We start from the raw sequence: 22193 nt of genomic DNA, 5'->3' as shown, positions 1-22193 counted from the left end.
CGGTAGGACTACAAGCAAATGTCTCAAAATGCATTTAGCCGGGATAACAGGGTTTCATGGACAGAGATGGAAACATCTGTTAGAATATAGAACGAGGGGAGATCTAAAGATGTAACAACTAGCATGGGTTGTTAATATGACTGGGATTATCAACTATCATCGGTTGTTAATATGACTGGGATTATCAACTATCATGGGTTGTTAATATGACTGGGATTATCAACAACTATCATGGGTTGTTAATATGACTGGGATTATCATCAACTATCATGGGTTGTTAATATGACTGGGATTATCATCAACTATCATGGGTTGTTAATATGACTGGGATTATCAACAACTATCATGGGTTGTTAATATGACTGGGATTATCAACAACTATCATGGGTTGTTAATATGACTGGGATTATCAACAATTATCATGGGTTGTTAATATGACTGGGATTATCAACAACTATCATGGGTTGTTAATATGACTGGGATTATCAACAACTATCATGGGTTGTTAATTTGACTGGGATTATCAACAACTATCACGGGTTGCTAATATGACTGGGATTATCAACAACTATCACGGGTTGTTAATATGACTGGGGTTATCAACAACTAGGATGGGTTGCTAATATGACTGGGATTATCAACAACTATCATGGGTTGCTAATATGACTGGGATTGTGCCTTTGGTTTCTTGACAATGAAAGAAAGTTGATATAAAAACCAACAGAACTATGTGTATCCACTATGAAACCATGTTGTCTTGTTCAAAGTGATTTAAGTACCAAACATCACCTGAAGCTGTGAATATTGTAATTCCAACACCTGTTGTGTTTATTAACTATGTCCTGTGGTGTGTTGTTTCAAAGCGATAAAGTATGACGCCGCGAAGGAGGAGCGTTACCAGCAGGAGGCCAAGCAGAAGGAGCTGCAGCGCATTGAGGAGGCGCTACTGATGGCTGCTCGCAGAGGTGAGGAGACGGGAGTTAAACTAGTGGACTGACATCACAGAGGTGTGGAGTTAAACTAGTGGACTGACATCACAGAGGTGAGGAGACGTCAGTCCACTAGTTTAACTCCCATCACAGAGGTCAGGAGTTAAACTAGTGGACTGATATCATAGGGGTGAGGATTTAAACTAGTGGACTGACATCACAGAGGTGAGGAGACGGGAGTTAAACTAGTGGACTGACATCACAGGGGTGAGGAGACAGTAGTCAAACTAGTGGACTGATTTCACAGGGGTGAGGAGACAGGAGTTAAACTAGTGGACTGACATCACAGAGGTCAGGAGTTAAACTAGTGGACTGATATCACAGAGGTGAGGAGTTAAACTAGTGGACTGACATCACAGAGGTGAGGAGACAGGAGTTAAACTAGTGGACTGACATCACAGGGGTGAGGAGTTAAACTAGTGGACTGACATCACAGAGGTGATGAGTTAAACTAGTGGACTGACATCACAGAGGTGAGGAGACGGGAGTTAAACTAGTGGACTGACATCACAGGGGTGAGGAGACAGGAGTTAAACTAGTGGACTGACATCACAGAGGTGAGGAGTTAAACTAGTGGACTGACATCACAGAGGTGATGAGTTAAACTAGTGGACTGACATCACAGGGGTGGGGAGTTAAACTAGTGGACTGACATCACAGAGGTGAGGAGACAGTAGTTAAGCTAGTGGACTGATATCACAGGGGTGAGGAGTTAAACTAGTGGACTGACATCAGAGAGGTGAGGAGTTAAACTAGTGGACTGACATCACAGTGTGACAGTCTGATTTAGTCTGACCACTACTCTCTCTCTCTACCTTGTCCTGCTGATGGTGTATTTAGTCTGACCACTGCTCTCTCTCTCTGCCTTGTGCTGCTCATCTCACGGGACACGTAGACTCTCAGACGGGAGAGCTGCTGTTTAATCTGGAAAGTGTTGTGTATAAGGAGCCTCAGCATGGTAGGTTCTGTTCTGTGGTGGTCCAGTCAGGCATTAGGTTCTGTTCTGTGGTGGTCCAGTCAGGCATTAGGTTCTGTTCTGTGGTGGTCCAGTCAGGCATTAGGTTCTGTTCTGTGGTGGTCCAGTCAGGCATTAGGTTCTGTTCTGTGGTGGTCCAGTCAGGCATTAGGTTCTGTTCTGTGGTGGTCCAGTCAGGCATTAGGTTCTGTTCTGTGGTGGTCCAGCCAGGCATTAGGTTCTGTTCTGTGGTGGTCCAGTCAGGCATTAGGTTCTGTTCTATAATGTAGTGGTCCAGTCAGGCATTAGGTTCTGTCCTGTAGTGGTCCAGTCAGGCATTAGGTTCTGTCCTGTAGTGGTCCAGTCAGGCATTAGGTTCTGTTCTATAATGTAGTGGTCCAGTCAGGCATTAGGTTCTGTTCTGTGGTGGTCCAGTCAGGCATTAGGTTCTGTCCTGTAGTGGTCCAGTCAGGCATTAGGTTCTGTACTGTAGTGGACCAGTCAGGCATTAGGTTCTGTTCTATAATGTAGTGGTCCAGTCAGGCATTAGGTTCTGTTCTGTGGTGGTCCAGTCAGGCATTAGGTTCTGTTCTGTGGTGGTCCAGTCAGGCATTAGGTTCTGTCCTGTAGTGGTCCAGTCAGGCATTAGGTTCTGTCCTGTAGTGGTCCAGTCAGGCATTAGGTTCTGTTCTATAATGTAGTGGTCCAGTCAGGCATTAGGTTCTGTTCTGTGGTGGTCCAGTCAGGCATTAGGTTCTGTACTGTAGTGGTCCAGTCAGGCATTAGGTTCTGTTCTATAATGTAGTGGTCCAGTCAGGCATTAGGTTCTGTTCTGTGGTGGTCCAGTCAGGCATTAGGTTCTGTTCTGTGGTGGTCCAGTCAGGCATTAGGTTCTGTTGTGTGGTGGTCCAGTCAGGCATTAGGTTCTGTCCTGTAGTGGTCCAGTCAGGCATTAGGTTCTGTACTGTAGTGGTCCAGTCAGGCATTAGGTTCTGTACTGTAGTGGTCCAGTCAGGCATTAGGTTCTGTTCTATAATGTAGTGGTCCAGTCAGGCATTAGGTTCTGTACTGTAGTGGTCCAGTCAGGCATTAGGTTCTGTTCTGTGGTGGTCCAGTCAGGCATTAGGTTCTGTACTGTAGTGGTCCAGTCAGGCATTAGGTTCTGTTCTGTTCTGTAGTGGACCAGCCAGGCATTAGGTTTTGTTCTGTTCTGTAGTGGACCAGCCAGGCATTAGGTTCTGTTCTGTAGTGGACCAGTCAGGCATTAGGTTCTGTTCTGTAGTGGACCAGTCAGGCATTAGGTTCTGTTCTGTAGTGGACCAGCCAGGCATTAGGTTCTGTTCTGTAGTGGACCAGTCAGGCATTAGGTTCTGTTCTGTAGTGGACCAGTCAGGCATTAGGTTCTGTTCTGTAGTGGACCAGCCAGGCATTAGGTTCTGTTCTATAATGTAGTGGACCAGCCAGGCATTAGGTTCTGTTCAGTAGTGGACCAGCCAGGCATTAGGTTCTGTTCTATAATGTAGTGGACCAGCCAGGCATTAGGTTCTGTTCAGTAGTGTAGTGGACCAGTCAGGCATTAGGTTCTGTTCTATAATGTAGTGGACCAGCCAGGCATTAGGTTCTGTTCAGTAGTGTAGTGGACCAGTCAGGCATTAGGTTCTGTTCTATAATGTAGTGGACCAGTCAGGCATTAGGTTCTGTTCTGTGGTGGACCAGTCAGGCATTAGGTTCTGTTCTATAATGTTGTGGACCAGCCAGGCATTAGGTTCTGTTCTATAATGTAGTGGACCAGCCAGGCATTAGGCTCTGTTCTGTAGTGGACCAGCCAGGCATTAGGTTCTGTTCTATAATGTAGTGGACCAGCCAGGCATTAGGCTCTGTTCAGTAGTGTAGTGGACCAGTCAGGCATTAGGTTATGTTCTGGTCTGTGGTGGACCAGCTAGGCATTAGGTTCTGTTCAGTACTGTAGTGGACCTGTCAGGCATTAGGTTCTGTTCTATACTGTAGTGGACCAGTCAGGCATTAGGTTCTGTTCAGTACTGTAGTGGCCCAGTCAGGCATTAGGTTCTGTTCAGTAGTGTAGTGGACCAGTCAGGCATTAGGTTCTGTTCTGTAGTGGACCAGCCAGGCATTAGGTTCTGTTCTGTAGTGGACCAGCCAGGCATTAGGTTCTGTTCTGTAGTGGACCAGCCAGGCATGAGGTTCTGTTCTGTAGTGGACCAGCCAGGCATTAGGTTCTGTTCTATAATGTAGTGGACCAGCCAGGCATTAGGTTCTGTTCAGTAGTGGACCAGCCAGGCATTAGGTTCTGTTCTATAATGTAGTGGACCAGCCAGGCATTAGGTTCTGTTCAGTAGTGTAGTGGACCAGTCAGGCATTAGGTTCTGTTCTATAATGTAGTGGACCAGCCAGGCATTAGGTTCTGTTCAGTAGTGTAGTGGACCAGTCAGGCATTAGGTTCTGTTCTATAATGTAGTGGACCAGTCAGGCATTAGGTTCTGTTCTGTGGTGGACCAGTCAGGCATTAGGTTCTGTTCTGTGGTGGACCAGTCAGGCATTAGGTTCTGTTCTATAATGTAGTGGACCAGCCAGGCATTAGGTTCTGTCCTATACTGTAGTGGACCAGTCAGGCATTAGGTTATGTTCTATAATGTTGTGGACCAGCCAGGCATTAGGTTCTGTTCTATAATGTAGTGGACCAGCTAGGCATTAGGCTCTGTTCTGTAGTGGACCAGCCAGGCATTAGGTTCTGTTCTATAATGTAGTGGACCAGCCAGGCATTAGGCTCTGTTCAGTAGTGTAGTGGACCAGTCAGGCATTAGGTTATGTTCTGGTCTGTGGTGGACCAGCTAGGCATTAGGTTCTGTTCAGTACTGTAGTGGACCTGTCAGGCATTAGGTTCTGTTCTATACTGTAGTGGACCAGTCAGGCATTAGGTTCTGTTCAGTACTGTAGTGGCCCAGTCAGGCATTAGGTTCTGTTCAGTAGTGTAGTGGATCAGTCAGGCATTAGGTTCTGTTCTGTAGTGGACCAGCCAGGCATTAGGTTCTGTTCTGTAGTGGACCAGCCAGGCATTAGGTTCTGTTCTGTAGTGGACCAGCCAGGCATTAGGTTCTGTTCTGTAGTGGACCAGCCAGGCATTAGGTTCTGTTCTGTAGTGGACCAGCCAGGCATTAGGTTCTGTTCTATAATGTAGTGGACCAGTCAGGCATTAGGTTCTGTTCTGTGGTGGACCAGCCAGGCATTAGGTTCTGTACTGTAGTGGACCAGCCAGGCATTAGGTTCTGTTCTATAATGTAGTGGACCAGTCAGGCATTAGGTTCTGTTCAGTAGTGTAGTGGACCAGTCAGGCATTAGGTTATGTTCTGTAGTGGACCAGCCAGGCATTAGGTTCTGTTCTGTAGTGGACCAGTCAGGCATTAGGTTCTGTTCTGTAGTGGACCAGCCAGGCATTAGGTTCTGTTCTGTAGTGGACCAGTCAGGCATTAGGTTCTGTTTCTTTAGTGGACCAGCCAGGCATTAGGTTCTGTTCTATAATGTAGTAGACCAGTCAGGCATTAGGTTCTGTTCTGTAGTGGACCAGCCAGTCATTAGGTTCTGTTCTGTAGTGGACCAGCCAGGCATTAGGTTCTGTTCTGTAGTGGACCAGCCAGGCATTAGGTTCTGTTCTATAATGTAGTAGACCAGTCAGGCATTAGGTTCTGTTCTGTAGTGGACCAGTCAGGCATTAGGTTCTGTTCTATAATGTAGTAGACCAGCCAGGCATTAGGTTCTGTTCTGTAGTGTAGTGGACCAGCCAGGCATTAGGTTCTGTTCTGTTTCTTTAGTGGACCAGTCAGGCATTAGGTTCTGTTCTGTAGTGGACCAGTCAGGCATTAGGTTCTGTTCTGTAGTGGACCAGCCAGGCATTAGGTTATGTTCTGTTTCTTTAGTGGACCTGGTCTGATGTCTGGTTGCCACTGTTGTTATCTTTGTCTTCAACCCATTCTGCATGCTCTGATGTCTGGTTGTCACTGTTGTTATGTTTGTCTTCAACCCATTCTGCATGCTCTGATGTCTGGTTGTCACTGTTGTTATGTTTGTCTTCAACCCATTCTGCATGCTCTGATGTCTGGTTGTCACTGTTGTTCTCTTTGTCTTCAACCCATTCTGCATGCTCTGATGTCTGGTTGTCACTGTTGTTTTCTTTGTCTTCAACCCATTCTGCATGCTCTGATGTCTGGTTGTCACTGTTGTTTTCTTTGTCTTCAACCCATTCTGCATGCTCTGATGTCTGGTTGTCACTGTTGTTTTCTTTGTCTTCAACCCATTCTGCATGCTCTGATGTCTGGTTGTCACTGTTGTTATCTTTGTCTTCAACCCATTCTGCATGCTCTGATGTCTGGTTGTCACTGTTGTTATCTTTGTCTTCAACCCATTCTGCATGCTCTGATGTCTGGTTGTCACTGTTGTTATCTTTGTCTTCAACCCATTCTGCATGCTCTGATGTCTGGTTGTCACTGTTGTTTTCTTTGTCTTCAACCCATTCTGCATGCTCTGATGTCTGGTTGTCACTGTTGTTCTCTTTGTCTTCAACCCATTCTGCATGCTCTGATGTCTGGTTGTCACTGTTGTTTTCTTTGTCTTCAACCCATTCTGCATGCTCTGATGTCTGGTTGTCACTGTTGTTTTCTTTGTCTTCAACCCATTCTGCATGCTCTGATGTCTAGTTGTCATGTCACTGTTGCACTGACTATCCACTAACAGCTCTTCCTCTGTTTAATGCTGCGTTAATCATCAAGGCTTTAAGATTAAAAAACACAAAAAAGGCTTTAAGAGTCTAAAATCTTTAAAACGCCATGAAAACAAACAAGGTGGGTACGTGTGTTGCGTGATTGTGATCGTCAATGTGATTGTGTGTTGTGACAGTAGTTTTGACCAAAAAGACATTCTCTTAAATCTTCCAATGACTTGTGTGGATTTCAACCAAGTACACATGATCAGCTGCCTGAGTAGCTTGTCCTGGTCATTATCAGCTGCCTGAGTAGCTTGTTCTGGTCATTATCAACTGCCTGAGTAGCTTGTTCTGGTCATTATCAGCTGCCTGAGTAGCTTGTTCTGGTCATTTCAGAAAAGCCTCAGAAAGATGAGAAGAAGGACACGTTTGCTGAGAAGCTGGCCACGCAAGTCATCAAGAACCTGCAAGTCAAGATCACCAGCATCCATATCAGATATGAGGACGATGTTAGTTTCTAGAGCTGGGGGACAAAACTCCTCCTCTCACAGCCTCCTCTCTCTTTGTCTCCTTTCCTCACCTCTCCTATATCCTTTCCTCACCTCCTTTCATTGTCTTCTCTCCTCATCTTTCCTCATCTCCTTTCCTCACCTCTCTTTTTTTCCTCCTCACCTCATATCCTTGTCTCCTTTCCTCATCTCCTCTCGTCACTGGCTCTCCTTGTCTCCTCAACTCCTCTCCTCACCTCCTATCCTTGTCTCTTTTCCCTCCTCTCATTTCCTCACCTCATCTCCTAGTCTCCTTCCTCACCTCTTCTCTCCTTGTCTCATTACCTCCATAACTTACTCTTCTTGTCTGTTTTCGTCATCTCTCCTTGTCTCATTGCCTCACATCCTTTCCTAGTACTTCCTGTCTCCCAGTGCATTATGGGAAGTTGTGTGATTGTCTCTGTGGTTTGTGTGTTCCAGATATTAGACCCCCAGCAGCCCCTCTCTATGGGAGTCACCCTGGCTGAGCTGAGTCTACAGGTACACACACACACACTGGTTGACAAGATGTGACGAGTCTTTCTGATATCAGTCATTCTGCTCGTTCATTTTGTGATTTTGTTTGTAGACGACCGATGAGAACTGGAAGTCGTGTATTCTGAACGAGGCAGCCAGGATCATCTACAAGGTAACAGCCGGTTTGGGCAGTGTTCACTGAATACATGTTGATGCTGTCATGATCTCTCCGTCATTCTGCTCCAAGGTACCACTGCCACTGTGGTAACACAGAGTCTGTAGCTCACACAGCTCATTCATGGAAGGCTTGACAGATTTCAGGGCAAAGCTGTGCTGTATATTGTTGATTTGTAACGTTGGGGTGACATTGTTGATATGACCCCGTGCCCAGTTGACTTCCTGTCCTCTCTCTGTTGACTTCCTGTCCTCTCTCTGTTGACTTCCTGTCCTCTCTCTGTTTCCAGCTGGGCCGTTTGGAATGTCTGTGTGCCTACTGGAACGTCAACAGTCCCATCTTCTATAAAGGCTCCTGGGAAGAGATACTGGTAATTAACCTCTATCTTTATCAGGAAGAGATACTGGTAATGACCCTCTGTCTTTATCAGGAAGAGATAGTGGTAATGAACGTCTGTCTTTATCAGGAAGAGATAGTGGTAATGACCCTCTGTCTTTATCAGGAAGAGATAGTGGTAATGATCCTCTGTCTTTATCAGGAAGAGATAGTGGTAATGACCCTCTGTCTTTATCAGGAAGATATACTGGTAATGTACCTCTGTCTTTATCAGGAAGATATAGTGGTAATGAACGTCTGTCTTTATCAGGAAGATATACTGGTAATGATCCTCTGTCTTTATCAGGAAGAGATAGTGGTAATGACCCTCTATGTCTTTATCAGGAAGATATACTGGTAATGATCCTCTGTCTTTATCAGGAAGATATAGTGGTAATGAACGTCTGTCTTTATCAGGAAGAGATAGTGGTAATGACCCTCTGTCTTTATCAGGAAGAGATAGTGGTAATGATCCTCTGTCTTTATCAGGAAGAGATAGTGGTAATGACCCTCTGTCTTTATCAGGAAGATATACTGGTAATGATCCTCTGTCTTTATCAGGAAGATATAGTGGTAATGAACGTCTGTCTTTACTCCAGTTATCCTCCTTTATTCTATCCTTTTTTCAGTACGTTGTGTCACATGATACCGCACCATCCAATATATTTTGTTGTTTGTTTATTCACGTGGAAATGCATTTTGTGAAGTTGGTATACAAACACAATACACTATAATACATGCAGAACAGAAAACACTGGAAAGTTAGTACACAAGTCACACATATTGTCTCCAGTGTGGTCTGATCATATTGTCTCCAGTGTGGTCTGATCATATTGTCTCCAGTGGGGTGTGGTCTGATCATATTGTCTCCAGTGGGGTGTGGTCTGATCATATTGTCTCCAGTGGGGTGTGGTCTGATCATATTGTCTCCAGTGGGGTGTGGTCTGATCATATTGTCTCCAGTGTGGTCTGATCATATTGTCTCCAGTGGGGTGTGGTCTGATCATATTGTCTCCAGTGGGGTGTGGTCTGATCATATTGTCTCCAGTGGGGTGTGGTCTGATCATATTGTCTCCAGTGGGGTGTGGTCTGATCATATTGTCTCCAGTGGGGTGTGGTCTGATCATATTGTCTCCAGTGGGGTGTGGTCTGATCATATTGTCTCCAGTGGGGTGGGGTGTGGTCTGATCATATTGTCTCCAGTGGGGTGGGGTGTGGTCTGATCATATTGTCTCCAGTGGGGTGGGGTGTGGTCTGATCATATTGTCTCCAGTGGGGTGTGGTCTGATTATATTGTCTCCAGTGGGGTGTGGTCTGATCATATTGTTTCCAGTTTGGTGTGGTCTGATCATATTGTCGCCAGTGGGGTGTGGTCTGATCATATTGTCTCCAGTGGGGTGTGGTCATATTGTCTCCAGTGGCGTGTGGTCTGATCATATTGTCTCCAGTGGGGTGTGGTCTGATCATATTGTCTCCAGTTGGGTGTGGTCTGATCATATTGTCTCCAGTGGGGTGTGGTCTGATCATATTGTCTCCAGTGGGGTGTGGTCTGATCATATTGTCTCCAGTGGGGTGTGGTCTGATCATATTGTCTCCAGTGGGGTGTGGTCTGATCATATTGTTGCCAGTGGGGTGTGGTCTGATCATATTGTCTCCAGTGGGGTGTGGTCTGATCATATTGTCTCCAGTGGGGTGTGGTCTGATCATATTGTCTCCAGTGGGGTGTGGTCTGATTATATTGTCTCCAGTGGGGTGTGGTCTGATCATATTGTCTCCAGTGGGGTGTGGTCTGATCATATTGTTGCCAGTGGGGTGTGGTCTGATCATATTGTCTCCAGTGGGGCGTGGTCTGATCATATTGTCTCCAGTGGGGTGTGGTCTGATATTGTCTCCAGTGGGGTGTGGTCTGATCATATTGTCTCCAGTGGGGTGGGGTGTGATCATATTGTCTCCAGTGGGGTGTGTTCTGATCATATTGTCTCCAGTGCGGTGTGGTCATATTGTCCTCATGACTGATGAATCTCTTACCTGGGATCAGGTCTTCTCTAGGTGTGTGTTATCTGTGATGGACTGATCAGGTCTTCTCTAGGTGTGTGTTATCTGTGATGGACTGCTCAGGTCTTCTCTGTGTGTGTTATCTGTGATGGACTGCTCAGGTCTTCCCTAGGTGTGTGTTATCTGTGATGGACTGCTCAGGTCTTGTTCTCTAGGTGTGTATTATCTGTGATGGACTGCTCAGGTCTTCTCTAGGTGTGTGTTATCTGTGATGGACTGCTCAGGTCTTGTTCTCTAGGTGTGTGTTATCTGTGATGGACTGCTCAGGTCTTCTCTAGGTGTGTGTTATCTGTGATGGACTGCTCAGGTCTTCTCTAGGTGTGTGTTATCTGTGATGGACTGCTCAGGTCTTCTCTAGGTGTGTGTTATCTGTGATGGACTGCTCAGGTCTTCTCTAGGTGTGTGTTATCTGTGATGGACTGCTCAGGTCTTGTTCTCTAGGTGTGTGTTATCTGTGATGAACTGCTCAGGTCTCTGTGTGTACTGTTGCTGGTTATGCAGCGTAAACACAGGCACATCACGGATAAACGGATCAGTGTCTTTCCTCAGCTCTGCAGACAGCATAATTGGTGCTGGCTGGTAGTTGCCTCAGGTTGAGAAGCATTATTACGAGATGTGTGTGTGTGGGTGTGTGTGACGTAGCCGTTCTCTCATCTGGAATGAAGTGTAACTAAGTCAGTGTTTCCGTTAGCTATTCACATGTCTGAATCAGAGTAGCACTGCATCCATCCAGCCACACAGCTGGAAATAGAACAGAACGATCCTCATAGCTCTGTGTTGTACAGACTGATAGAGAACAGAACGATCCTCATAGCTCTGTGTTGTACAGACTGATAGAGAACAGAACGATCCTCATAGCTCTGTGTTATAGGGAACAGAACGATCCTCATAGCTCTGTGTTGTACAGACTGATAGAGAACAGAACGATCCTCATAGCTCTGTGTTATAGGGAACAGAACGATCCTCACAGCTCTGTGTTGTACTGACTGATAGAGAACAGAACGATCCTCATAGCTCTGTGTTGTGCAGACTGATAGGGAACAGAACGATCCTCACAGCTCGGTGTTGTACTGACTGATAGAGAACAGAACGATCCTCACAGCTCTGTGTTGTACAGACTGATAGAGAACAGAACGATCCTCACAGCTCTGTGTTGTACAGACTGATAGGGAACAGAACGATCCTCATAGCTCTGTGTTGTACTGACTGATAGAGAACAGAACGATCCTCACAGCTCTGTGTTATAGGGAACAGAACGATCCTCATAGCTCTGTGTTATAGGGAACAGAACGATCCTCACAGCTCTGTGTTATAGAGAACAGAACAATCCTCACAGCTCTGTGTTATAGAGAACAGAACGATCCTCACAGCTCTGTGTCATAGGGAACAGAACGATCCTCATAGCTCTGTGTTGTACAGACTGATAGGGAACAGAACGATCCTCATAGCTCTGTGTTGTACAGACTGATAGGGAACAGAACGATCCTCATAGCTCCGTGTTGTACAGACTGATAGGGAACAGAACGATCCTCATAGCTCTGTGTTGTACAGACTGATAGGGAACAGAACGATACTCATAGCTCCGTGTTGTACAGACTGATAGGGAACAGAACGATCCTCACAGCTCTGTGTTGTACAGACTGATAGAGAACAGAACGATCCTCATAGCTCTGTGTTGTACTGACTGATAGAGAACAGAACGATCCTCACAGCTCTGTGTTATAGGGAACAGAACGATCCTCATAGCTCTGTGTTGTACAGACTGATAGAGAACAGAACGATCCTCATAGCTCTGTGTTATAGGGAACAGAACGATCCTCATAGCTCCATGTTGTACAGAATGATAGAGAACAGAACGATCCTCATAGCTCTGTGTTATAGGGAACAGAACGATCCTCATAGCTCTGTATTGTACAGACTGATAGAGAACAGAACGATCCTCATAGCTCTGTGTTATAGGGAACAGAACGATCCTCATAGCTCCATGTTGTACAGACTGATAGAGAACAGAACGATCCTCATAGCTCCATGTTGTACAGACTGATAGAGAACAGAACGATCCTCACAGCTCTGTGTTGTACAGACTGATAGAGAACAGAACGATCCTCATAGCTCTGTGTTGTACAGACTGATAGAGAACAGAACGATCCTCACAGCTCGGTGTTGTACTGACTGATAGAGAACAGAACGATCCTCACAGCTCTGTGTTATAGGGAACAGAACGATCCTCATAGCTCTGTGTTGTACAGACTGATAGGGAACAGAACGATCCTCATAGCCCTGTGTTATAGAGAACAGAACGATCCTCATAGCTCTGTGTTATAGGGTACAGAACGATCCTCATAGCTCTGTGTTATAGGGAACATAACGATCCTCATAGCTCTGTGTTATAGGGAACATAACGATCCTCATAGCTCTGTGTTGTACAGACTGATAGAGAACAGAACGATCCTCATAGCTCTGTGTTGTACAGACTGATAGGGAACAGAACGATCCTCACAGCTCTGTGTTGTACAGACTGATAGAGAACAGAACGATCCTCATAGCTCTGTGTTATAGGGAACAGAACGATCCTCAGAGCTCTGTGTTGTACAGACTGATAGAGAACAGAACGATCCTCATAGCTCTGTGTCATAGGGAACAGAACGATTCTCATAGCTCTGTGTTGTACAGGCTGATAGAGAACAGAACGATCCTCATAGCTCTGTTGTACAGACTGATAGAGAACAGAATGATCCTCAGAGCTCTGTGTTGTACAGACTGATAGAGAACAGAACGATCCTCACAGCTCTGTGTCATAGGGAACAGAACGATCCTCACAGCTCTGTGTTGTACAGACTGATAGGGAACAGAACGATCCTCATAGCTCTGTGTTGTACTGACTGATAGAGAACAGAACGATCCTCACAGCTCTGTGTTATAGGGAACAGAACGATCCTCATAGCTCTGTGTTATAGGGAACAGAACAATCCTCACAGCTCTGTGTTATAGAGAACAGAACGATCTTCACAGCTCTGTGTTATAGAGAACAGAACGATCCTCACAGCTCTGTGTCATAGGGAACAGAACGATCCTCATAGCTCTGTGTTGTACAGACTGATAGGGAACAGAACGATCCTCACAGCTCTGTGTTGTACAGACTGATAGGGAACAGAACGATCCTCATAGCTCCGTGTTGTACAGACTGATAGGGAACAGAACGATCCTTACAGCTCTGTGTTGTACAGACTGATAGGGAACAGAACGATCCTCACAGCTCTGTGTTGTACAGACTGATAGAGAACAGAACGATCCTCATAGCTCTGTGTTGTACAGACTGATAGGAAACAGAACGATCCTCATAGCTCTGTGTTGTACAGACTGATAGGGAACAGAACGATCCTCACAGCTCTGTGTTGTACAGACTGATAGGGAACAGAACGATCCTCATAGCTCCGTGTTGTACAGACTGATAGGGAACAGAACGATCCTCACAGCTCTGTGTTGTACAGACTGATAGGGAACAGAACGATCCTCACAGCTCTGTTTTGTACAGACTGATAGAGAACAGAACGATCCTCATAGCTCTGTGTTGTACAGACTGATAGGGAACAGAACGATCCTCATAGCTCCGTGTTGTACAGACTGATAGGGAACAGAACGATCCTCATAGCTCTGTGTTATAGGGAACAGAACGATCCTCATAGCTCCATGTTGTACAGACTGATAGAGAACAGAACGATCCTCACAGCTCTGTGTTGTACTGACTGATAGAGAATAGAACGATCCTCATAGCTCTGTGTTGTGCAGACTGATAGGGAACAGAACGATCCTCACAGCTCGGTGTTGTACTGACTGATAGAGAACAGAACGATCCTCACAGCTCTGTGTTGTACAGACTGATAGAGAGCAGAACGATCCTCATAGCTCTGTGTTATAGGGAACAGAACGATCCTCATAGCTCCATGTTGTACAGACTGATAGAGAACAGAACGATCCTCACAGCTCTGTGTTGTACTGACTGATAGAGAACAGAACGATCCTCATAGCTCTGTGTTGTGCAGACTGATAGGGAACAGAACGATCCTCACAGCTCGGTGTTGTACTGACTGATAGACAACAGAACGATCCTCACAGCTCTGTGTTATAGGGAACAGAACGATCCTCATAGCTCTGTGTTATAGAGAACAGAACAATCCTCACAGCTCTGTGTCATAGGGAACAGAACGATCCTCATAGCTCTGTGTTGTACAGACTGATAGGGAACAGAACAATCCTCATATTTCTGTGTTGTACAGACTGATAGGGAACAGAACGATCCTCACAGCTCTGTGTTGTACAGACTGATAGGGAACAGAACGATCCTCATAGCTCCGTGTTGTACAGACTGATAGGGAAGAGAACGATCCTCACAGCTCTGTGTTGTACAGACTGATAGGGAACAGAACGATCCTCACAGCTCTGTGTTGTACAGACTGATAGAAAACAGAACGATCCTCACAGCTCTGTGTTGTACAGACTGATAGGGAACAGAACGATCCTCATAGCTCCGTGTTGTACAGACTGATAGGGAACAGAACGATCCTCACAGCTCTGTGTTGTACAGACTGATAGGGAACAGAACGATCCTCACAGCTCTGTGTTGTACAGACTGATAGAGAACAGAACGATCCTCATACCTCTGTGTTGTACTGACTGATAGAGAACAGAACGATCCTCACAGCTCTGTGTTATAGGGAACAGAACGATCCTCATAGCTCTGTGTTGTACAGACTGATAGAGAACAGAACGATCCTCATAGCTCTGTGTTATAGGGAACAGAACGATCCTCATAGCTCCATGTTGTACAGACTGATAGAGAACAGAACGATCCTCATAGCTCCATGTTGTACAGACTGATAGAGAACAGAACGATCCTCACAGCTCTGTGTTGTACAGACTGATAGAGAACAGAACGATCCTCACAGCTCTGTGTTGTACTGACTGATAGAGAACAGAACGATCCTCATAGCTCTGTGTTGTACAGACTGATAGAGAACAGAACGATCCTCATAGCTCTGTGTTGTACAGACTGATAAGGAACAGAACGATCCTCACAGCTCTGTGTTATAGGGAACAGAACGATCCTCATAGCTCTGTGTTGTACAGACTGATAGAGAACAGAACGATCCTCACAGCTCTGTGTTGTACTGACTGATAGAGAACAGAACGATCCTCACAGCTCGGTGTTGTACTGACTGATAGAGAACAGAACGATCCTCACAGCTCTGTTATAGGGAACAGAACGATCCTCATAGCTCTGTGTTGTACAGACTGATAGGGAACAGAACGATCCTCATAGCCCTGTGTTATAGAGAACAGAACGATCCTCATAGCTCTGTGTTATAGGGTACAGAACGATCCTCATAGCTCTGTGTTGTACAGACTGATAGGGAACAGAACAATCCTCATATTTCTGTGTTGTACAGACTGATAGGGAACAGAACGATCCTCACAGCTCTGTGTTGTACAGACTGATAGGGAACAGAACGATCCTCATAGCTCCGTGTTGTACAGACTGATAGGGAAGAGAACGATCCTCACAGCTCTGTGTTGTACAGACTGATAGGGAACAGAACGATCCTCACAGCTCTGTGTTGTACAGACTGATAGAAAACAGAACGATCCTCACAGCTCTGTGTTGTACAGACTGATAGGGAACAGAACGATCCTCATAGCTCCGTGTTGTACAGACTGATAGGGAACAGAACGATCCTCACAGCTCTGTGTTGTACAGACTGATAGGGAACAGAACGATCCTCACAGCTCTGTGTTGTACAGACTGATAGAGAACAGAACGATCCTCATAGCTCTGTGTTGTACTGACTGATAGAGAACAGAACGATCCTCACAGCTCTGTGTTATAGGGAACAGAACGATCCTCATAGCTCTGTGTTGTACAGACTGATAGAGAACAGAACGATCCTCATAGCTCTGTGTTATAGGGAACAGAACGATCCTCATAGCTCCATGTTGTACAGACTGATAGAGAACAGAACGATCCTCATAGCTCCATGTTGTACAGACTGATAGAGAACAGAACGATCCTCACAGCTCTGTGTTGTACAGACTGATAGAGAACAGAACGATCCTCACAGCTCTGTGTTGTACTGACTGATAGAGAACAGAACGATCCTCATAGCTCTGTGTTGTACAGACTGATAGAGAACAGAACGATCCTCATAGCTCTGTGTTGTACAGACTGATAAGGAACAGAACGATCCTCACAGCTCTGTGTTATAGGGAACAGAACGATCCTCATAGCTCTGTGTTGTACAGACTGATAGAGAACAGAACGATCCTCACAGCTCTGTGTTGTACTGACTGATAGAGAACAGAACGATCCTCACAGCTCGGTGTTGTACTGACTGATAGAGAACAGAACGATCCTCACAGCTCTGTTATAGGGAACAGAACGATCCTCATAGCTCTGTGTTGTACAGACTGATAGGGAACAGAACGATCCTCATAGCCCTGTGTTATAGAGAACAGAACGATCCTCATAGCTCTGTGTTATAGGGTACAGAACGATCCTCATAGCTCTGTGTTATAGGGAACATAACGATCCTCATAGCTCTGTGTTATAGGGAACATAACGATCCTCATAGCTCTGTGTTGTACAGACTGATAGAGAACAGAACGATCCTCATAGCTCTGTGTTGTACAGACTGATAGGGAACAGAACGATCCTCACAGCTCTGTGTTGTACAGACTGATAGAGAACAGAACGATCCTCATAGCTCTGTGTTATAGGGAACAGAACGATCCTCAGAGCTCTGTGTTGTACAGACTGATAGAGAACAGAACGATCCTCATAGCTCTGTGTCATAAGGAACAGAACGATTCTCATAGCTCTGTGTTGTACAGACTGATAGAGAACAGAACGATCCTCATAGCTCTGTGTTGTACAGACTGATAGAGAACAGAACGATCCTCAGAGCTCTGTGTTGTACAGACTGATAGAGAACAGAACGATCCTCACAGCTCTGTGTCATAGGGAACAGAACGATCCTCACAGCTCTGTGTTGTACAGACTGATAAAGAACAGAACGATCCTCATAGCTCCGTGTTGTACAGACTGATAGGGAACAGAACGATCCTCATAGCTCTGTGTTATAGGGAACAGAACGATCCTCACAGCTCTGTGTTGTACAGACTGATAGAGAACAGAACGATCCTCATAGCTCCGTGTTGTACAGACTGATGAGGAACAGAACGATCCTCATAGCTCTGTGTTATAGGGAACAGAACGATCCTCATAGCTCCGTGTTGTACAGACTGATAAGGAACAGAACGATCCTCACAGCTCTGTGTTGTACAGACTGATATAGAACAGAACGATCCTCATAGCTCTGTGTTGTACAGACTGATAGAGAACAGAACGATCCTCATAGCTCTGTGTTGTACAGACTGATAGGGAACAGAACGATCCTCACAGCTCCGTGTTGTACAGACTGATAGAGAACAGAACGATCCTCATAGCTCTGTGTTGTACTGACTGATAGAGAACAGAACGATCCTCACAGCTCTGTGTTATAGGGAACAGAACGATCCTCATAGCTCTGTGTTGTACAGACTGATAGAGAACAGAACGATCCTCATAGCTCTGTGTTATAGGGAACAGAACGATCCTCATAGCTCCATTTTGTACAGAATGATAGAGAACAGAACGATCCTCATAGCTCTGTGTTATAGGGAACAGAACGATCCTCATAGCTCTGTGTTGTACAGACTGATAGAGAACAGAACGATCCTCATAGCTCTGTGTTATAGGGAACAGAACGATCCTCATAGCTCCATGTTGTACAGACTGATAGAGAACAGAACGATCCTCATAGCTCCATGTTGTACAGACTGATAGAGAACAGAACGATCCTCACAGCTCTGTGTTGTACAGACTGATAGAGAACAGAACGATCCTCACAGCTCTGTGTTGTACTGACTGATAGAGAACAGAACGATCCTCATAGCTCTGTGTTGTACAGACTGATAGAGAACAGAACGATCCTCATAGCTCTGTGTTGTACAGACTGATAGAGAACAGAACGATCCTCATAGCTCTGTGTTGTACAGACTGATAGAGAACAGAACGATCCTCACAGCTCTGTGTCATAGGGAACAGAACGATCCTCACAGCTCTGTGTTGTACAGACCGATAGAGAACAGAACGATCCTCATAGCTCCGTGTTGTACAGACTGATAGGGAACAGAACGATCCTCATAGCTCTGTGTTATAGGGAACAGAACGATCCTCACAGCTCTGTGTTGTACAGACTGATAGAGAACAGAACGATCCTCATAGCTCCGTGTTGTACAGACTGATGAGGAACAGAACGATCCTCATAGCTCTGTGTTATAGGGAACAGAACGATCCTCATAGCTCCGTGTTGTACAGACTGATAAGGAACAGAACGATCCTCACAGCTCTGTGTTGTACAGACTGATATAGAACAGAACGATCCTCATAGCTCTGTGTTGTACAGACTGATAGAGAACAGAACGATCCTCATAGCTCTGTGTTGTACAGACTGATAGGGAACAGAACGATCCTCATAGCTCCGTGTTGTACAGACTGATAGGGAACAGAATGATCCTCATAGCTCTGTGTTATAGGGAACAGAACGATCCTCACAGCTCCGTGTTGTACAGACTGATAGGGAACAGAACGATCCTCACAGCTCTGTGTCATAGGGAACAGAACGATCCTCATAGCTCTGTGTTGTACAGACTGATAGAGAACTCCGTCCCAATCAGGAACATTCAGTTTTCCTCTCCCTGCCAGACCCAAATCCCCCGTCACGTGTCACAGGTATGGCCCAGGTGCGTCCAGCCATCTGTTCCTCATGTGGACATGGTGTGTTTGCTCTCACAGCCTAGTAGCTATTAATACATATTGCATAACCCTCCTGTATTACAATTACCCCGACAGAACACACACACACACACACATACACACACACACACACACAGGGGAGTTAGGAAATCAGTATTGTGACGCAAGACGAGACAAAGTGGCCCATAATCAGCCTTTTAATTAAATATTCCATCAGACCGTCCAGTGATAACAACAGTAGGTTACATAATGTCTGTTCAGGTTGTATTCAGAGTCCTGGTTCTGTCTACAGTAGGTTAATTAATGTCTGTTCAGTTTGTATTCAGACTGAGTCCTGGTTCTGTCTACAGTAGGTTAATTAATGTCTGTTCAGTTTGTATTCAGACTGAGTCCTGGTTCTGTCTACAGTAGGTTAATTAATGTCTGTTCAGGTTGTATTCAGACTGAGTTCTGGTTCTGTCTACAGTAGGTTACATAATGTCTGTTCAGTTTGTATTCAGACTGAGTCCTGGTTCTGTCTACAGTAGGTTAATTAATGTCTGTTCAGTTTGTATTCAGACTGAGTCCTGGTTCTGTCTACAGTAGGTTAATTAATGTCTGTTCAGTTTGTATTCAGACTGAGTGCTGGTTCTGTCTACAGTAGGTTAATTAATGTCTGTTGTTCAGTTTGTATTCAGACTGAGTGCTGGTTCTGTCTACAGTAGGTTAATTAATGTCTGTTGTTCAGTTTGTATTCAGACTGAGTCCTGGTTCTGTCTACAGTAGGTTAATTAATGTCTGTTGTTCAGTTTGTATTCAGACTGAGTCCTGGTTCTGTCTACAGTAGGTTAATTAATGTCTGTTGTTCAGTTTGTATTCAGACTGAGTGCTGGTTCTGTCTACAGTAGGTTAATTAATGTCTGTTGTTCAGTTTGTATTCAGACTGAGTGCTGGTTCTGTCTACAGTAGGTTAATTAATGTCTGTTGTTCAGTTTGTATTCAGAGTTCTGGTTCTGTCTACAGTAGGTTAATTAATGTCTGTTCAGTTTGTATTCAGACTGAGTTCTGGTTCTGTCTACAGTAGGTTAATTAATGTCTGTTGTTCAGTTTGTATTCAGACTGAGTGCTGGTTCTGTCTACAGTAGGTTAATTAATGTCTGTTGTTCAGTTTGTATTCAGAGTTCTGGTTCTGTCTACAGTAGGTTAATTAATGTCTGTTCAGTTTGTATTCAGACTGAGTTCTGGTTCTGTCTACAGTAGGTTAATTAATGTCTGTTGTTCAGTTTGTATTCAGAGTTCTGGTTCTGTCTACAGTAGGTTAATTAATGTCTGTTCAGTTTGTATTCAGACTGAGTTCTGGTTCTGTCTACAGTAGGTTAATTAATGTCTGTTGTTCAGTTTGTATTCAGAGTTCTGGTTCTGTCTACAGTAGGTTAATTAATGTCTGTTCAGTTTGTATTCAGACTGAGTCCTGGTTCTGTCTACAGTAGGTTAATTAATGTCTATTCAGTTTGTATTCAGACTGAGTCCTGGTTCTGTCTACAGTAGGTTAATTAATGTCTATTCAGTTTGTATTCAGACTGAGTGCTGGTTCTGTCTACAGTAGGTTAATTAATGTCTGTTGTTCAGGTTGTATTCAGACTGAGTCCTGGTTCTGTCTACAGTAGGTTAATTAATGTCTGTTCTCCAGTTGTACCACTGTATCTGGTGTGTTGGATTAATGATCTGCAGGGCTTATTGAGGAAAATGCAAATGTCTATAAAACAGGAGAGGAGAAGGAGAGGTTAGAGAGGTTAACACCGTCAGTGTTGTTATACCTCATACAGGGATCTATAATATCATGAGGGAGGAGAGGTTAGAGAGGTTAACACTGTCAGTGTTGTTGTAGTTCCTCATACAGGGATCTATAATATCATGAGGGAGGAGAGGTTAGAGAGGTTAACACTGTCAGTGTTGTTGTAGTACCTCATACAGGGATCTATAATATAATGAGGGAGGAGAGGTTAGAGAGGTTAACACCGTCAGTGTTGTTGTAGTACCTCATACAGGGATCTATAATATAATCAGGGAGGAGAGGTTAACACTGTCAGTGTTGTTGTAGTTCCTCATACAGGGATCTATAATATAATGAGGGAGGAGAGGTTAGAGAGGTTAACACTGTCAGTGTTGTTGTAGTACCTCATACAGGGATCTATAATATAATGAGGGAGGAGAGGTTAGAGAGGTTAACACCGTCAGTGTTGTTGTAGTTCCTCATACAGGGATCTATAATATAATGAGGGAGGAGAGGTTAGAGAGGTTAACACCGTCAGTGTTGTTGTAGTTCCTCATACAGGGATCTATAATATAATGAGGGAGGAGAGGTTAACACCATCAGTGTTGTTGTAGTACCTCATACAGGGATTTATAATATAATGAGGGAGGAGAGGTTAGAGAGGTTAACACCATCAGTGTTGTTGTAGTACCTCATACAGGGATCTATGATACCTATCCACTCTCCAAATGATGTTACAAAACATCTGTTTCATCAGTATTTAAACTGAATCTCTAAATATCTTAGATGCGCGTCAGGTTGATGCTACAGATCTTTCCATCTTAGATACTTTGTCATAATATAATAATAATAATATATGCCATTTGGCGTAAACTTTTTATCCAAAGGGACTTACAGTTTTACATACATAGGTTTTACTTATGGGTGGTCCCGGGAATCGAACCCACACCCCTGGCGTTGCAAGCGCGATGCTCTACCGACTGAGTTACAGAAGACCAGAGACATGTCTGTGTGATTTCTAATCCTCTTCCTTGTCTTTGTGTCTGTCCAGGAAAAGCTGAAGGACGGCATCAGTACCAAGGACCAAGAGATCAAAGACTACCAATATAGTATGTACCTTGGGTAACACGAACACACACACACCACACTACACACACACCACACCACACACACACACACACACACACACACACACACACACACACCACACACACACACACACCACACACACAGACACACACCACACACACAGACACACACCACACACACAGACACACACACACCACACACACACACACACACGCCACACACACACACACACA

At 44.8% G+C, this 22193-nt stretch overlaps 1 protein-coding gene across 2 annotated transcripts in view; it reads left to right on the top strand.

The window, feature by feature from the left end:
* The window catches only part of LOC110526851 (vacuolar protein sorting-associated protein 13C), a 253457-nt gene that overhangs the window by 61246 nt on the left and 170018 nt on the right, over window positions 1-22193 (top strand). The window contains exons 5-12 of one of the 2 annotated variants that reach the window (XM_036963883.1): window positions 864-965; window positions 1885-1947; window positions 6726-6797; window positions 7055-7167; window positions 7627-7686; window positions 7775-7834; window positions 8127-8207; window positions 21923-21980. In XM_036963883.1, coding sequence (XP_036819778.1) covers window positions 864-965; window positions 1885-1947; window positions 6726-6797; window positions 7055-7167; window positions 7627-7686; window positions 7775-7834; window positions 8127-8207; window positions 21923-21980 — 609 coding nt within the window. The remainder of the gene's footprint in view (window positions 1-863; window positions 966-1884; window positions 1948-6725; window positions 6798-7054; window positions 7168-7626; window positions 7687-7774; window positions 7835-8126; window positions 8208-21922; window positions 21981-22193) is intronic. The other variant, XM_036963884.1, reaches the window with a different exon arrangement.

This window comes from Oncorhynchus mykiss, chromosome 26 (assembly GCF_013265735.2).
Source record: "Oncorhynchus mykiss isolate Arlee chromosome 26, USDA_OmykA_1.1, whole genome shotgun sequence".
Lineage (NCBI taxonomy): Eukaryota > Metazoa > Chordata > Actinopteri > Salmoniformes > Salmonidae > Oncorhynchus > Oncorhynchus mykiss.
Note: the sequence above shows the minus strand (reverse complement) of the source record. Positions and strands in the feature narration are given on the sequence as shown.